This window comes from Primulina tabacum, chromosome 9 (genome assembly GCF_025594145.1).
Source record: "Primulina tabacum isolate GXHZ01 chromosome 9, ASM2559414v2, whole genome shotgun sequence".
NCBI lineage: Eukaryota > Viridiplantae > Streptophyta > Magnoliopsida > Lamiales > Gesneriaceae > Primulina > Primulina tabacum.
This window is the reverse complement of record NC_134558.1, coordinates 29,878,212-29,896,875: the sequence shown is the minus strand read 5'-3', so window position 1 is coordinate 29,896,875 and position 18,664 is coordinate 29,878,212. Positions and strand designations below refer to the sequence as shown.

The following is an 18,664-nucleotide window of genomic DNA, read 5'->3' as shown; positions in this document are numbered from 1 at the left end:
GATATATAAGCCACCGTTCACCAATGTCCTTGACCTCTTATTTACTGATGAATACTTTTATCACTACAAGGAAACCTATAGCATATGGAAAATAAGAGTTTTATTAGGAATAAAATCTTTTTAAACGCCAATATCATATCTTATCAATAAATAACATATCTTCAAATATATTTGAGTGATTATCTCATTATCTAAGAAAGACAAAATCATATTAGATATTTACTTAGTCAAAAAAACAAGGAAAACATGTTGTTAAGGAAATAATTTAAGTCAAGAAATTATCAATTAAATTCGGAAATAATATTTCCCTTCAATCTCCCCCTTTTTGCCTTTCTTGGACAAAATGAGATCAAACACATTTATCCTTGTTTAGTTCAAGTCAACTCCCCCATCAACTCCCCCTGAGTTAAAGACTTTCTCTCCCCCTGAATAAAATATTGTTAGCAAGGGTGTTGTTAGTGGAGTTGGAAACATTCGGAACAACACCTGCACAGACTTTTGTTATTTGCATCCGAACATAATAACACACTAAAGGGCCTAACCACACAAAAAAAATAACTAAATATTAAAAGAACTAGAGACAGAACCAAGAACATATTCAAAACCAAGAACACAATCAATCATCCTCCTCTTCATCATCCGTATCATCCTTTTGATCATCCTTGGTCCCTGATGAACCAGCTGGGGTTTGATCATCTCCATCTCCCCCTTTTTGTCCGGGAAAGACTGACGACCTCCAGGAGAAGCCAAAAGTTGGTAGCCACAGCCTGATAATAAGCAATATCCGCATTGGCTTGCTCCACCGTAGCCATAGCCTGATCAATAGCAGCCCTGGCTTGCTCCACCTTTGCCAAGGCGTGAGCAACGTGAGCTTTGGCTTCCGGAACCGAGATCATGATATAGCCAGTAGGCTGGGAAGGAGCAGGAGGGCTTGGTGGTGGCTCCGTAGCAGGTGGTGCACTAGAAGATGCACTCCACGGTAGATCAATTCGGCGATTGCCCTTGAAGAATGCAGGAGCAATCTTGAGTGTATCACTGGTGGTGGATAGTTGATCATCAATGTCTCTAATAAAACCTTGAGAGACAAGCATTCCATAGATCAATGATGGAAATGGTAGCTTCGAAGCTTTGAGTCCTCCTTCGGCATATTGAAGAACTGTCTGGAAAACAAGATTCCCAAAATTGAACACTCCACTGTCCCAATGGAGTGCAGTACGAACGCCTGATGTTTCGTCACAATGGTGGAATTCGTCGAGGGTGTCCAGTTTCGAATAGCCAGCTTGTGTAATACTGAGTAAAAAGATGTTAACTTGGCAGCTGATAGCTTCTGCGGATGTGCTGGGAAATGAGTAAGAAGACCCCCAGTGAGAGTGGAGGTGACTTCATGGATGTCAGGAAGGAGTCCGTCTTCGGAATCAGTTGGTGTATTGTAATGCAGATTGACAGCAGCATGATTGAAATCAAAAATTTGGTTACGAACAAATACTTTCCCATATTTATCTGACCTCGCATCACTTACCCCGGGTGATAGGTTTGCATAGAACTCCAGAACAGGTTTCTGGCAGAAAGGTGTAACCGCAGAGACAGTTGAGAGAAGCTGGGCTTGCTTGAGGAAGGCGATCAAGTTCTGTCTGTCAAAGGCATCCGTATCAATGTTCCTTTCTTCAATGAATTCACGATGGGCATAAAGGTGCCACTGAGTAACTGCATGCTCAGTGTAGAATTTGGTAGAGAATGTAGTGTCCAATTCATAATCACTGAGGTCGGTGTTGTCCTCAGTGTGGACAACATCCTCAGCAACATCCTTTTCCAGAGGCTCGTGTTCTTCAGGGATGTCATTTACCTCAGCAGGGTTATCAGGAGAACTGCTGGATTCAGTAGAACTTTCAGATTCCTGGAAATTCACAGGAACAGCAGAAGTTTCAGCTTTTTGATTTTTCAAGTTTGCCATAAACTGGGCCAACGTGATTTTCTCCTCTCTGGTGGGTGAGGGCTGTCGTGGAGGAACAGGGAGTGCTTCCTCATTGGATTCAGTGGCTTCGCTGGAGGAGGTACTACTGTCCTTCGGTGGAGTGACAGTTTTCTTGCGAACCACAAATTCGTAATTCGCATCATCCGAGTCATCTCCCGAAGTATTCTCTTGGTCAACAAGAGATGGTCGACTCGGCCCTTCTCCTTTGTGACGAAACTGCTTGGATGTAGTTGGGCACGCCTTATTGACAACAGCAAAATCCGGTGGATTATCAAGATCAATTTCATTCCCAGGCTCATCTGGGGCAATTACTTCCAAGGGCACGGCTTCTTCAACAGCAAGTACCAATGGTAGAGGCGGTTCGACTGTGGGTGTTGTAGCAGATGTTGTCTCTTTAGGGGCAACATCTTCTGTGTGTCCCATTTCACTCCGAATGTCATGGGGATCAAACCCTTTCCCTGCCATTTAAATTTGTGGTATTGTGTGAAGATTAAAGTGGGAAAGACAAAGAGTGCAGAAAAATAAACATAGAGGTAGATTGCGAGAGGAAAATACGAAAATCCGAGAGGCAATTATGAAGAAAATGACGAATTGACGGTGTAAATAATGAGGATAAGTATAAAAGAACAGTGCAGCGGTAACAACACATTTGGTAACTGATTTAGTCTAACGGTAAAAAAAAGAACGAAAAAATAGCCATTAAACATTACAGGCAATTACTGAAATGATTTTCGCACAAAATTATTTCAAAAATCCAGAGATAACTCCACATCGAATTTTTGCACCACTGGACATCAAAAATCACATAGATTAGAAATTGTTGCAAAGTCTGGAATTTCATCGCGTTTTACTTTGTTGAAATACTCATGTCCTTTTGGCACAGCAATATTCACGATGATATGTTTATGCATGACCTATTTATGCCTAATAACAGAATGTAACAAAAATAGAAACATGAAACAAATATGAGATATGTTTACAGATGAGGTGGTGTCACAAATGTTGGCAACATCTTCATCAACACGTCCAATTCCTGAAAATAATTTTTATTTTTCCTCACACTTAGGAACTTAACTATTTTCTGATCATAAAAGTGGTAGCCCCCACACTAGAAGAACAGTCTTCAATGGACTCCATTAGGTAGCTTTTTCATTTTCTTCTATTTCTGTGTTAATATTTAGAAGGGATAGCTCCCACACTTAGAGTCCAGCATTCATTGGACTACTTTAGGTAGCTTTTTTCCATCTTTTCTTCTGATCACAACCCAACAATATTAAAAATTATACCTTAGTCTCTCGGGTTACTTGTCACATTGATTAGATATAAGTGACCATTCTTGAAATCTTTAGTGACAAAGTTCACATGTATAGGTGTGAAATTTTTAGAATGTAACAAGGAATTGTGAGTGCATCAGAAAACTATGCTACACAGTTTCAAAACAACATATCACAGTATGTATGAAAATGCAGAATGTCTGATGCTTAAAAATGCACATGCATGTTAGGTGTTGTCCGAGATGTTGTAGCATCTGAGACAACATCTATGAATGATCAAGTAGAACACATGCTGAGAGATTTCCTCAAGTTGGAGAACCTCTCAAAGTCTAATGCTTTTGTGAATATGTCAGCCAATTGGTTATTTGTATCAACAAATTTCATTCGAATCAATCCTTTCTCTACTAGATCTCAAATAAAGTGATGACGAATGTCAATGTGTTTAGTTCGAGAGTGTTGTACTAGATTTTTTGAAATGTTTATTGCACTAGAATTGTCACAGTACACCACTAAGGGTTCACTCTTAAGTCCATAATCTTCTATCATTTGATTCATCCACAAAAGTTGAGTGCAACCACTTCCAGCTGCCACATATTCAGATTCAGCAGTTGAAAGTGAAACACAGTTCTGTTTTCTACTATGCCATGATATCAAGTTATTCCCAAGATAAAAACAGCCTCCAGAGGTACTTTTTCTATCATCCAAATCCCCTGCCCAGTCAACATCTAAGAACCCTACTAAATTCGAGTTGGTGTCGTGAGTATACCATAATCCTAAGTCAATTGTTCAGGCTATGTATCGTAGAATGCATTTTACGGCTTTTAAATGAGAAATCTTAGGATTAGATTGGTATCTAGCACACATGCAAACACTAGACATTAAGTCATGGCGGCTAGCAGTTAAGTACAGGAGACTTCCTATGATGCTGCGGTATAAGTGTTGTCAACATTTTCGGCAGCAACATCTTTGGATAATTTTTCATTTGAACCCATAGGTGTCTTCATGTGCTTGGTGTTTTCATTAGCAAATTTCTTTATCAAGTTTTTAGCATACTTACTTTGACACAAAAAGATGCCATCATGCATTTGTTTGATTTGCAAACCAAAATGAAACTTAGCTCACCAACCATGCTCATTTCGAATGTGGCTGACATGCACTCAACAAAATTATCAGCATGCTTTTGAGATGAGGAGCCAAAGATTATATCATCAATATAAACTTGACAAATAAGAATTTCACCTTTGGATTTCTGAATAAAAAGGCTATTGTATACATCACCTCGTTTGAAGCCAATTTCAAGAAGATATTCTGTTAATCTGTCATACCATGCACGTGGTACTTGCTTCAAACCATAGAGGGCATTTTTCAACTCGTACACATGATTCAAATTATGTGGATCTTCAAGGTACCATTCAAGAATGCACTTTTGACGTCCATTTGAAATAATTTGATTTTCATGTAGCATGCAATGGCTAGCAGAAGCCGGATTGACTCAATGCGGGCAACAAGAGCGAAGGTCTCATCAAAATCAACCCCCTCAATCTGTGTGTACCCTTGAGCAACCAACCTTGTTTTGTTTCGAATGATGTTCACTGACTCATCAGTTTTATTTTTAAAAATCCATCTAGTTCCAATTGTATTGACGTGGTCAGGAGGTGGAACTAGATCCCAAACATCATTTCGAATGAATTCATCAAGCTCATCATGCATAGCATTGATCCAAAACTCATCTTTTAAGGCTTCGTCAACATTTTTAGGTTTACATTGAGATACAAAGCATAAAAATCTAACCTGTGAGTAAGCCGAGCTCATGCATATAAGTCCAGTCATTTTTCGGTAATCGACTTTCTCTTTCTTTCGAGTTTGGACTTCACCTTGCACACTTCCAATTATTTGAGATGATGGACGATTTCTCTGAATCTTAGTCGGTATATTTTGTCCATCATCTGCTGTGTCGTCATCACTATTTGCTTCGTCCTCAACTTCAGTGACTTCAGTGTCACATGTTGTGCTAGGTGTTGCAACATCTTGGGCAACACCTGCATTTTCCAGTATGGTCGGGCTTTCCAGAAGACCATCAACTGTCATCCTCAGCAGTTTTCTTCTTGAGATCTGCACAATCATCAAAAAAAAAAACATTAATTGATTCCATAATAGTCCTTGTTCTTAGATTAAACATACAATAGGCTCGACTATTAGTGGCATATCCTAAAAACAGACACTTAGCACTCTTTGAATCGAATTTAGCAAGTTGATCCCTGTCATTTAAAGTGTAACAGATGAATCCAAAAATATGAAAATATTTGAGATTATGCTTATTTCCCATGATTATCTCATAAGATATCATGGTTGAGCCACTTCTCAAATACACTATGTTCGAGATATGACAAGCCGTATTTAGAGCCTCTGCCCAAAAACGCTTTGAGATATTCTTTGAGTTCAGCATCACCCTTGCCATTTCTTGAAGTGTTCTGTTTTTCCGTTCGGCAATTCCATTCTGTTGTTGAGTTTTTGGTGCCGAAAACTCGTGTGAGATACCTTTCCTGTCACAAAATGATGAGAATGAAGAATTCTCAAATTCCTTACCATGGTCAGTCATGATTCTTCTTACCTTCAAACCATGAAAGTTTGTGATTCTTGTGACCAATTGTTTAAACACACTGAAGGTATCTGATTTCTCCCTAATAAAACTAACCCATGAAAACCGTGAGAAATCATCCACACATACGAAAGAATATTTCTTACCTCCAAAGCTTTCGACTTCCATAGGACCCATAAGATCCATGTGAAGTAACTCCAGACAGCGTGTTGTCCCAGATGTTGCCAACACCGGGTGTGACACGCGAGTCTGTTTACCTTTTTGACACTCACCGCACACATAGGGTATTCCAGATGAAAGATTGGGCATACCTCGCACTGCCTCGTATTTACTCAGATTCTTCGAGGTTTTGAAGTTAACATGGCCGAGTTTTTGATGCCAGAAGTCAAGTTCAGTGATTTGTGCACGTTTGCATGACAGTTTTTCACCAATTTGGTAGAATTGTTCGAGGACCTTGTACCTGTCATGATGCATATGTTAGATTCATCAAAAACATCACACACATGCTTATTAAACTTAACAAGCAAATTATCATCGCATAATTGACTTATGCTTATCAAGTTTGAGTTTAGTCCTTCAACATAGAGCATATTGTGGAGCTTTGATAGTCCTTCGACGTTCAAAGTTCCCTTTTCCAACAATTTTTCCTTTAGCTCCCCCTCCATAGGTTACTTTGCCACATTTTCGTTCAACATAATCGATGAGATATTCTCTTGACCCTGTCATATGGCGTGAGCTTCCACTATCGAAGTACCAGTAACCTGCAGTGTTAGTTTTTAATGAAGTATAAACAACATTGCAGTGAATTTTTACCTTTGGTACCCACATCTGCCTTACTGTAGGTCGATTCTTGGAGGTGTTGCGGAAAGTGTTGTGCAACATCTGAGGCAACATCCGGCTTGACTTTTGGTTCATGCGGTCGTCCCTGAGTTTAAAACAATATGGCCTGATATGTCCAGGCTTAAAGCAGTAATGGCATACATACATTCGTTTTCTTTTCTTAGGAACAGGTGCAGTAGGTTGTCTTTTCGGTGAAAAGCTTTTGGTTGAAGGTGTAGGTTGTGGCGGTGTGAATGTTTCAGTTTTTCCTTTCACAAAGACAGTGGATTTCGAAGATTCACCAGTTTCATGCACACTGTCTTTGAACCCTAGACCCTTCTTGTCATCTCTTCCCATCGAAAGTATGGATTCGAGCTTTGATGTGCTCGAATTAAACTTGGACAAGGTTTCAGTTGCCTTTTGAAGTTCTTCTTTGGTCTTTCCCAGTTTTAAGTCCTTTTTGCTCAGAATTACTTCAAGTTTGACAACCACGACTCTTAGATCAGTGTTTTCCTTTACAAGAGTGGAGTTAAGCTTGTTTCTTTGGTCCAATCCTCAAACAATTATTCATAAAGCTTTTGAACACCCTCAAGAGTCATCGCTTCATCATCAGCTTCTGATTCATCATCTCCACTCGAATTTTCAGAAGTTGTGGATTTCAAACACACTGATTTTTTGTAGATGTTGCGGCCAGGTGTGGCAACACCTAAAGGATTCACCTGCAGCCTGCGATTTTCTGTCAATAATGCAGTCAAGGAGGTGTGATTGTCTTTATCATTGGATTTCTCCTCCTCATCAGATTCTTCATCGCTTAGAGATGCATTGTAGCCTTTGTTCTTTCGTAATCTGTTGGCACATTCATTTGTATAGTGTCCAAACCCCTTGAACTCTCTACACTGCACTGAATCATACTTCCTTGAGTTAAATTGTTCTCTGCCTTCATTCCTTGGTTGAGATTGTTGCTTGGCAGGAAACCTTTGTGGTCTTTCAGGTGCAGGAAGACTTGGAAATTTTGAGGGTTGTGCATCCTTCTTCTTATCCCTGATTCTTTTCAAGTAATGGCCGAATTTCTTTATGATAAAAGAGATAGAGTCCCCATAAAGGTCTGATTCATTGACTTCTTGGGATATTCGAAGGAGGTTATTGTAGGTGTCATTTGAAGCTTGGAATGCAATTGTTTTCCCTTTATCCTTCTTCTGCATGTCTATGTTCATCTCAAAAGTCCGAAGTGAAATGATAAGGTCTTCCAAAGCCATTTGCGTTGTATCCTTAGCTTCATCTATTGCGCAGATTTTTATGTCGAATCTTTCAGGCAAAGAACGGAGAACCTTACTAACTAATCGTTCATTAGAGATGGGGTCTCCAAGACTGAACGCCTCATTAGTAATTTCCCGTAGGCGACGATCATATTCCAGTATGTTCTCAGATTCTTCCATCCTCATCATCTCGAACTTGGAAGTGACCATCCTCAGTCTTGTTCATCGCACACTCTCAGAACCTTCACAGTGTCTTTGTAGAATGTCCCATGTATCCTTGACCGAGACACAATTAGTAATAAGCCCGAACATGTTCGTATCAACTGAAGAGAAAATGGACATTTAGTGCCTTTGAGTTGTAATTTGAAATTTTCACTTCATCAGTTGTCCAGTCACTTTCCGGTTTGATTAGACTGTCACCATCTTCGTCTATTCTCCTTGGTGGAGACCAACCGCTTAGAACTCTTTGTCATGCTCTCTCATCTATGGATTTTATATGAAAACGGATTTTGACCTTCCATAGACCGTAGTTGGTTCCATCTAAGACTGGTGGCCGAAGTGCGGTGTTTGCGAGTGATAGATCCATTTGAATAGTTTTTCCTGTCAAACAAAAACAAAAGCCAGAATCAGCACTTAGTATATCAAGAGTAGGCTCTGATACCACTTGTTAGAACTTATATTGTTCGACAGACACCACAAACAATAAAAATATCAGAATAGGATGTAAAATAATAAATTTGTGTTTTATCAAAATTAGGTGTTGTGCCATATGTTACAACATCTCGAAAAACATACAGCGGAATATTATATTTTGTAACACAAATTTACTTTAAATAAATAGATGGACGAGATTAAATATGCACAAGTATAAATACTTGTGTGGTGCTTTATGGCAAAAATAAATCACTAGAAAACCAAACTGTTTACAAAAACATATCACCAGTGATTATAGCAAAAGTCAATTTACTCAACAAGTTGAGAAAATAAATAGCTTTCTAAAACAAATAACCAGAATAAAATGTTAACAAGAAAGCAAAAACGTGGTGCCAAAAGGGAATCCACGATAGCGATCTTCAGCCAACTTATTTATGGATGTTGTCCTGCAGATGTTCCCAACATTCAAGGCAACACGCGATCAGCACTCTTAAACAGCAATGGCTTCGAGAATTATTTGGATCTGAAAATCTCCACTTCGTGTATGTATGTATGATCGATATATAAGCCACCGTTCACCAATGTCCTTGACCTCTTACTTACTGATGAATACTTTTATCTCCACAAGGAAACCTATAGCACACGTGAAGTAAGAGTTTTGTTAGGAATAAACTCTTTTTAAACACCAATATCATATCTTATCAATAAATAACATATCTTCAAATATATTTGAGTTATTATCTCATTATCTAAGAAAGGCAAAATCATATTAGATATTTACTTAGTCAAAGCAACAAGGAAAACATATTGTTAAGGAAATAATTTAAGTCAAGAAATATATCAATTAAATTCGAAAATAATATTTCCCTTCAGAAACGAAGAGAAATACGATTAACTCAAAGCCATATTGGAATCATAGATATATATTTTAGCGACGATAATTAAAAAACTTGAGGATAGTATCAAATGATACTTTTATGGTTGCGTAACGAGAAAACTAAAACAACAATAATGTTAAAGAATTTTATTTGGGAATTTTTAAATGAAAATAATCAAATAGAGATGATGCCTATATTAATGAAAAAACTTAGAGATGACGCCTATAAAATAGAACTCTTCCTCGCGGGCCTGCCATTGATTGATGCTTCTCCTCCACGAGCATCCGCCAATGCCCAATATTATCCATCAAGTGTTAGATTATGTTAATAACAAAATTTTGTTTTGAAAAATAATTATATGAAAATTTGAAGGATTGAATTTTTTATACTATTTTTATAATATAGGGTATAATTTTTAATTTTTAATTTATATTAATGTCACGCTATATTAATAAAAAAAATGAATTACCCATTGTTCAAATAGTAAATAAATACCTAGAGTCAAATCTCTATGTTGAATTCTTTAATTAGAATTTATAATTAAAACCTACACGGATTTTTGCCCACTCTATCTATTTAAATACCCACCAAAAGAAAATTAATTTACTTGATAATGTGTAAAACTTAATAATTAAATATTCCTATTTTTATTTACCCGAAAATATATAATTGTAGATCAAATATATATTCACTATTCACCACAATATATAACGACTCAGAGGATGTTTATTTAAAATAACTTGTAAGTTCTTACATCTTATAAATTGTTTATGATCTTATAAGCTGTGAGGTCTTATTTTATAAATAAATTGTAAAAGTATTTAGATAAACTTATTTTTAAACAATTTAAGATGTTAATGTGTTCGATATTATAAGATCATTTTATTGTCGAAATTTCATATTTTTATGATTTTAATATTTTAGAAAACAAATCTATTTTATATATTTTATTGTCAAAATCACCAAATAATATTCATGCACCATATATATATATATATATATATATATATATATAGACACACACACACATATATATTATTCTTTTCGATAATTTCGAATTCGAACCAAATATTATTCGAACCGGCTCGAAAAGTTCGTGAACGTGTTCGGTTCGCTATAAATACTAATCAATTTCTACACATTCATCCCAACTAGGGGTGTAAACGAACCGAACACGTTCACGAACTTTTCGAGCCGGTTCGAATAATATTTGGTTCAAATTCGAAATTATCGAATTCGAGCCGAACTCAAACATGTTCGAATATTTTTCGAATCGAATTCGAGTTAAAATTATATTGTTCGATTGTTCGCGAACTTTAGCATTATATTTAAAAAATAAATAAAATATTATTAAGTATATATATAATATTATTAAGTGTATATATATATAATATTATATATAATATTATTCGAGTCTGAATTCAAGCCTCAGTTCGAATCGAGTTCGAATCGAAAATAATAAAAGTTCGAGTTTCGAATCGAGCTTCGAATATGTTTATTCGAATTCGAGCTCGAGCTCGAATACTGAAAATTTCATAAAATTCGATTCGATTCGATTCGTTTACAGCCACATTTCTCTTTAGCAATCACACTCAATATCTCTTCTATACCTTCTTATATTCTCAATTTCATTTTCAACATTTATTTATTGAATCCTAATTTTATCCAAATGGGTGACAATAGTCACAAATCACAAAATCAACCTCGATTTATTTCTTCTACACAATATCCACCACACTTTCCAAATTGGCCGTTTGTTTCGAATTTCCAAGGTTATGAAAATCCTTCGAATCATCCAAATTTCGCCTCCCGAGCTCCATATCCACCGCCTACACCTAAATATTGACAAAATATGGGCAACCCAGATTTCATGTCGCCTTATTCTTATGGATCATATAATCCACAATCAACCGTTGTGCCAATCGAAAACGAACCGCCAACTCCTACGTTTGTCCCAGAGACTCAATTGTCCGAACTTGAAAAACGAGTTGATCTCGAAAATGTGCAACATGTTGATATAGATGTTGAGGGTACGATTGTACAAATAAGCGAATAATATGGAAAAAGGAGGAAGACGAGCTCCAAGCGAAATTGCATGTCACAATGAGTGATGACCCGATCATCGACAATGATCAGAAGATGAATGATTTCTGGAGCCGTGTTGCAAGCTACTACAATGACAATCATCCCGTTGGTTCATGTCGAAGAGCTTTAAACGTGATTCGATCTCACTGGCACAATACAGTCCAAAAAAAGGTAAATCACTTCAACGCAAATCTATACTACTTTATTAAGTTTGAGGCACTTAGAGTAACTAACTTTGACGTCATGGTCTGTTTTATTAATTATATATATTAATAAAATGTTAAAATTTTATTGTAAGTTATATATAGTTCAGTGGATAGAATCATTGTTATTTGAGTTTAGGTTATATGTTCAATTCTTACCGATTTCATTTTTTTATTCTTTTATTTTTCAATTTATTTTTTAATTTATATATCAAAATTACAGTGTAGTCCCTCACTATTTCTTATAATTATATTTTGATTCGCATTTAAATATAAATCAAATGAATTATAAAAAATATTATACAAGCACGCAACGCGTGTGTCGTTGCACTAGTTATAATAGTGTTTACAATACTTATCGAAGCGGCCATAGTGATGAGTACATATTGAGGCTTGCATATGAAAAGTATCATGATAAAAATAATGGTGTTACATTTAATCTGGAGCATGTGTGGAGAATCATGAAAACACGTCCCATGTTTGCTCCACAGTCCGATGATCACTTGGTTGGTACAAAGAAAGCGAGAGTCTCAGAGTCGGGGGCTAGCAACACCTCATCGAACAAAGATGTGAGTGTTGATTTAGATATAAACGAAGAAGAAATTCGTCCAATTGGTCAAAAGGCCGCAAAAAGAAAAGGGAAAAACAAAGCAAAATCATCGATGGAGGAAATGAAAACAAGACACGACAGTATGTTTGAAAGTTTTGCTCAGTATACAGACATAAAAAAAACGAATCTGAATGGAAACAAAAAGAATTATCATTAGAGGAGATAGAAGCAAAAGCGGCTTTGAACAAATCTGAAGCTAAAAAGAGCAAATATTTGCTTAATGAATACGAAATCCTTTCGAAATACACTTCACAAATGACGCCGGAAAAGCTTATCATTCATGAACATCTGTGTGACCAAATTAGAGATAAATGGAATATGTAATTTTCAATTGATGTAATTCTCTTTTCAATAAATAAATTATCCTACAATGTGCCTGTATTTAATATATTTTGGTGTTTTTTTAAGAGATTGGTGTTGAATTTGCGTTTTTGTAAACATTGAATCTGACGGGCTAGTTACATTAGTGTTTATAAATTTTTTTAATAAATTTTCTCAAACCTACAACACATACTTTCACTAGTGTTTATAAAATTTTTAAATAATTTGATTTAAATAAAATTTTATTCTCCAATATCTAATTTAATTAAACCAAACGGCTAGTTATTATAAAATAAAAATATAAAGGCTAGTTATTATAAAATATTACAAAATAAAAACTATAACGCCTAGTTAAATAAAATAATAAAAAAATCACTATAAATACGGATCAATTTCTACAAATTTATTCATTAATCCAACACATTTATGCTCATCAATCACACTCAATATATATTCTCTACCATTCTCATATTTTCAGTTGCAGCTTCAATATTTATTTCTTGAATCCTAATTTATATACAAATGTCTCATTATTCGAGCAACTCGAGCTTTAGTTCTAGCCTAACAAGCGAAGACAAAGTACAGTTGAAGCTAATGACGAAATTTATGATCCAGGAGAAGAAATGATGTTATGCATGCTTGAACTAAGTAGAAAAATACATGAAGCTTCTCAAAGTAATAACGAGATGCGACGAAGAAGAAGGTTCATCCAAAGAAATCGTGAAGCCGGTCACTTGCGGCTCATCAATGATTATTTTTCCACGAACACAGTGTATCAAGATCATATATTTCGAAGAAGATTTCGGATGCGAAGAGAGTTATTCCTTCACATTGTGAATGCACATGAGGCTCATTCAATGTATTTTCAATTGAGGAACGATGCTGCTAGAAGGAAATGATTATCACCACTACAAAAGTGCACAAATGCTATATGTCAATTGTCTTATGGAGTCCCTACTGACCATCTTGATGAGTACCTACGTATGGATGAATCAACTACCATCAAGTGTCTTTTCAAATTCTGCCAAAATGTTGTTCAATTATTTGGTGATAGATACTTGAGAAGGCCGAATGCTGATGATATTCAACGTTTTCTTCAAATGCATGAAGAGAGACACAAATTCCCTGGAATGTTGGGTAGCCTTGATTGTATGCACTGGTAGTGAAAAAATTGTCCAGTTGCTTGAAAAGTGCATTTTAAAAGAGGCCATGGGTCATCGACAATCGTACTTGAAGCGGTCTCATCTCAAGACTTGTAGCTATGGCACGCATTCTTCGGGGGTCACTGGTTCACGTAATGATTTTAATGTGTTTTATGAATCTCCCATATTCAACAATATCTTGCAAGGAAATGCCCCGGAGATCAATTTCACAGTTAATGACACTCATTATACAAAGGGTTATTATCTAAGAGATGAAATATATCCGGAATGAGCTACTTTCGTGAAGGCTTTTCCTTGTCCGGAGGATCCTAAAAGGAGGTTGTTTAAGGAAAGACAAAAGTTTGCAAGAAAAGATGTTGAACGGGCATTTGGAGTGCTCCAATCTAGATGAGCGATTGTTAGAGGTCCAGCTCGTTATTGGTACATAAAAAAATTAAAATATATTATGTTAACATGCATTATTTTGCACAACATGGTTGTTGAAGATGAGGGGTGTAACGTGACAAATTGGTCTAACGAAGAAGGTGATGAACCCGCGCAAGCTATCCAAGGCTCAAACCAAAACGTTCCAGAATGGTTATCGAAAAGTACAAGACAAATATAGAGGAACAGTTCAAAATTCAACGGATACAATAATTAAGTCTCACTGTACAATCAAGCTTCGCGTCTATAAATAGAAGATGAAGATCAGTGAAGACAACAACAAGAAGTCTGTGAAGATCAAAAGAGAAAAAGAGCATGTCAACTGCTTAGTATAGAGCAAAATTCTCAGTGTGTGATAACACCTTCATATTGTATTCATAGTTCAGTTCTCACACACGCACAGACACAATCACTCACATATACAGAGAGCTGAGCTTATTGACTAGCTGAGTGAGTCTTGCACAAAGACGTAAAACTTGTGTATATAGTCTTTGACACATAGATGTTAAAAAATTGTTGGCTGGAAGGTGCTGCCTTCAGTTTAGACTAGGAGTTCAATTACGTAGTAGGGTAAGTCCTAAGCTGAGTGAGTTTGTTCAAATCTTTGTATAAATCAAAATCTTCTAGTGAAACCTACCCGAGATGGTAGAATGGGTGACGTAGGAGCAGTTGAAGTCTCCGTACATCCATAAACATATCTTGTGTATTTAACTGCTTAACTTTTGTTTTAAAACTGATTTGATCAGTTCAAGCTATTATCAGTTCAGTTCTCACCATAACTGAACTGATATATGCAAGAACTGATCCCCCTTATTTCAGTTATTTAGTTTACACAAGTTAAAAGTTTTAAACTGATTAGCTTACTTAACAAAGTATTATTTCAAATATTTTCCACTTGGTTTAAAACCAAACTCGATCTAATTCATCGGTGTTTACATTCTTAGAACACGAGCTATTACAGCTAATTGAGAATATTGTGTTTGAAGCACCTTCAAAGATGTCCGAACCGATCCATTAGTCAACAACTGGATGATACATATTTAAGCAAAGCCCTCGAGAAGTGCCAGAAAATCTGGAGAGTTACTTATTAAAGTTGAGCTAAAGACCAAGAAAAAACCCATGTGTACGTGCATTTGTCCATGGGTGGAAAGATTTTGAAGCCAAAAAGTTATTTCTAACATACTTACAACCCACACTAGTGTGAGTATGAGCACGAGTTGATAATATAACATACATGAGCATACATCTGGGCACAGGTTAAAGAAAAGCTTAAGAGAAGGTTTCTGCCCAACATAAGCAACAATACGTTGTGGTTTGCGAATTCTGAAAAATTTGCAAAATCGCGAAAAAAAAGGGAAAAATTATAATTTCAGATCCTCACCTATTGGAACTCGATTTTGTCTATATTTTTGGATATTTTTTCATGGGAATATAAATTTTGAAAAACCCAAAATTCATGGAGTATGTCTCTTGTGAGACGGTCTCACGAATCTTTATCTGTGAGACGGGTCAACTCTACCGATATTCACAATAAAAAGTAATACTCTTAGCATAAAAAGTAATAATTTTTCATGGATGACCTAAATAAGAGATCCGTCTCACAAATACGACCCGTGAGACCGTCTTACACAAGTTTTTGACAAATTCATGAGTAGACTTTTGACAACTAAATTTTGAATATCTAAAGAGATAGATGAATCCAAATTCATCGAGAATCACATCTTTTACATTGAGATTTTCTTATTTTTCTTTTGATTTTACTTTTATTAGTGTTTGTTTAGTTTTTTATGGAATAATTTATATTTGACTAAAGCTGTGATCGGGTCGAGACATACTATGTTTTGATATTCTATTTATTTTCAATAAATGATTGTTTCTTGCTTTTAATTATTGATTCATATTGGTTTAATATATCTTGTGAATAACATGATCAACTATTTACATATATATATATATTTTTTACTCACGAATCTTTATCTGTGAGGTAACTATTTACATATTTATTGATTATTGATTAATCTTAAATCAAAATAAGATTTATTAAATATAGTTTAAAAAATGTCAATCAACACATGGTTAAATTGATTAAAAGTAGTATTCAATTTCAAATTGTGGCTTTCGGTGAAAAATGAAATCTTTTAAATCTTATTGATTTTTTATTTAATTAAAAATAAGTTAATAGATAATTTAGGGAATTTCAACACAATTATGTGATACTTTGATTAGATGATTGAGTTAGACACGTGTCACATAAATTTAACGTGTATAAAGATACGTGGCTATTAACTAACATTTATAAACTGTTATTTTGTACATTGAAACTGATGCGTATGATGATATTTTGGACGATCTTTTGTTATATTGAATTTTCGAAACTATGGTTAATTCTTAACACGTGCTTGGTTAATTCGGGAACGACCATATAACATAATCCAAGATTAAACAAATCAATTTGTTTCGAAGAAAATCCAATTGATCGAATTTTCTATTAAAATTGGACAAACTAGTATCAAATTAAAAATTAGTTATTTCAATTAATAATCGAATAAGTCGGAAATTTAAAAAAATTTACTTGCAACCAAGACAAACTCCATAAATGAAAGTCGAATATTCACTTTTTAATCCAATACTAATGATACAACATTCAAATAAACTCAACCTTAACTCCAACGTCCTAAATCTTTAATCAAACCAGATAAATAAAAAAATATAATCGTCAAACTAGTTTAACCAACTTTATGAATTAATCCGTTATTTCGGTTTAATCGAAATTTTGATAACTATTTACCATGCTACATAATAAAAGTAGCCCTTAAAAAAGAGAAACCATTGTGGCTGCCGCCTTTGGGCACACAAACTTAAAATTCAAAATTTCACATACATGGCCCTTCCCACAGAAAATTAAAAAAAATTCAAAATATCGAACTCTCTTTCCATTGGTTCATTTAAAATCACGCGGATCCACACCCCAATAACCCAAAGCCATCGATTTCTCTCTGAATCCAACGGTTCACGCTACATAAACAGAAAACCACAACCCCCACCAGTGCTATAAAAGCGATCTCTCACCACTTCGTTGAATCATCACTGAATCGATTTACATCATTCCGCTCATTTCGCAGACGTACAATTTCCGTTTTCCGGGTTGAGATTCTTGTTCATGGAGGCCACAGCAAAAGTAAAGAAGGGTGCTGGTGGGAGGAAGGGCGGAGGCCCAAAGAAGAAATCGGTGACCAGGTCTGTGAGGGCCGGCCTGCAGTTTCCCGTGGGGAGAATAGGGCGTTACTTGAAGAAAGGACGGTATGCGCAGAGGGTTGGAACTGGAGCTCCGGTCTACTTGGCAGCCGTTCTCGAGTACTTAGCAGCTGAGGTATTTATTTTTGTGTTGTGGATTCTCGCTTCCATTTTGGATCTGTTTTCCACTAGTTTTTGTTACTGGGTCTGGATTTTGGTTATCGGAATCGCAATGGAGTTCGTGGTTTTGATTCTTTATCAATACCATGTCTTGCTTGTGGTGCATTTTATTTAATTGTCCGATGTTCACTTTTTGCAAATGGGACATTTATTTCAACATCAGAATTTCGTACATGGAGGGGCTTGATTTTCCCTATGTTTTGTGAATTAGAATATATTTATTATCCGTCTAATTTTGTCACATTTCTTGACTTGTTTGTGCCGATATTCTTGTTGGCGTCTGCTTTAAGCGTTTTGTCTCTGGCTTTTTCTCTGGGTATTGGGTTCTGGAATCTGAATCCTTCCCTTGGGTTCTTGGTTATAGGTGTTGGAATTAGCTGGGAATGCGGCTCGCGACAATAAGAAGAACAGGATCATCCCTAGGCACGTCCTTTTGGCCGTGAGGAACGACGAAGAGCTTGGAAAGTTGCTTCAGGGAGTCACAATTGCCCATGGTGGGGTGCTCCCAAACATCAACCCAGTGCTATTGCCTAAGAAGAGTGGCGGAGAGACTGCTGCCAAGGCGCCTAAATCTCCTTCCAAGGCTACGAAGTCTCCCAAGAAGGCTGCTGCTTAGATTTTCGTTGTTAGAAATGTATGGTTCCTTTCTGGGCTTAGAATGAGATGAATCAAGGTTGTAATATTTATAATTTGTTGTTTTAGATGCTCTCTCGTGGAAATCTGTGAATGAATGGAACAACTTGTTTCAGAATTGAAGCCTGCAAATTGTGTCCATTTTTTAGTTTTTTTTTTTTTTTTTTTGAGCTTTTAATGGTGAGTGGATTTTCCTGGACTCTTTTGTGGCAGTTGTTTCTGATTTGCTTCTAAATATAAATGAAGTGATTATTTGTGTCAAGTGGAGCTGTTCAAATATACTTGCCCATAGAATATTTTATATTCGAGTTGGTGTAGTATATGGCCTTGATGAGTGGACAGTTTTTTCAATTGGGGCTG

The 18,664-nt window shown here is 36.0% G+C and overlaps 2 protein-coding genes across 2 annotated transcripts; both read left to right on the top strand.

Annotated features, from left to right (window-relative positions):
- The first annotated feature begins 11,555 nt into the window (after positions 1-11,555).
- LOC142504374 (uncharacterized) lies at positions 11,556-12,507 on the top strand. The gene is made up of 2 exons (XM_075617250.1): positions 11,556-11,708; positions 12,148-12,507. Exons 1-2 carry the CDS (start codon positions 11,556-11,558, stop codon positions 12,505-12,507), a joined length of 513 nt encoding a protein of 170 aa, XP_075473365.1.
- Positions 12,508-17,331: 4,824 nt separating this feature from the next.
- On the top strand, positions 17,332-18,566 carry LOC142555143 (histone H2A.2). The gene is made up of 2 exons (XM_075665847.1): positions 17,332-17,627; positions 18,036-18,566. The coding sequence occupies exons 1-2, from the start codon at positions 17,418-17,420 to the stop codon at positions 18,285-18,287; spliced, it is 462 nt and encodes a 153-aa protein (XP_075521962.1). The 5' UTR covers positions 17,332-17,417; the 3' UTR covers positions 18,288-18,566.
- Positions 18,567-18,664: the final 98 nt, after the last annotated feature.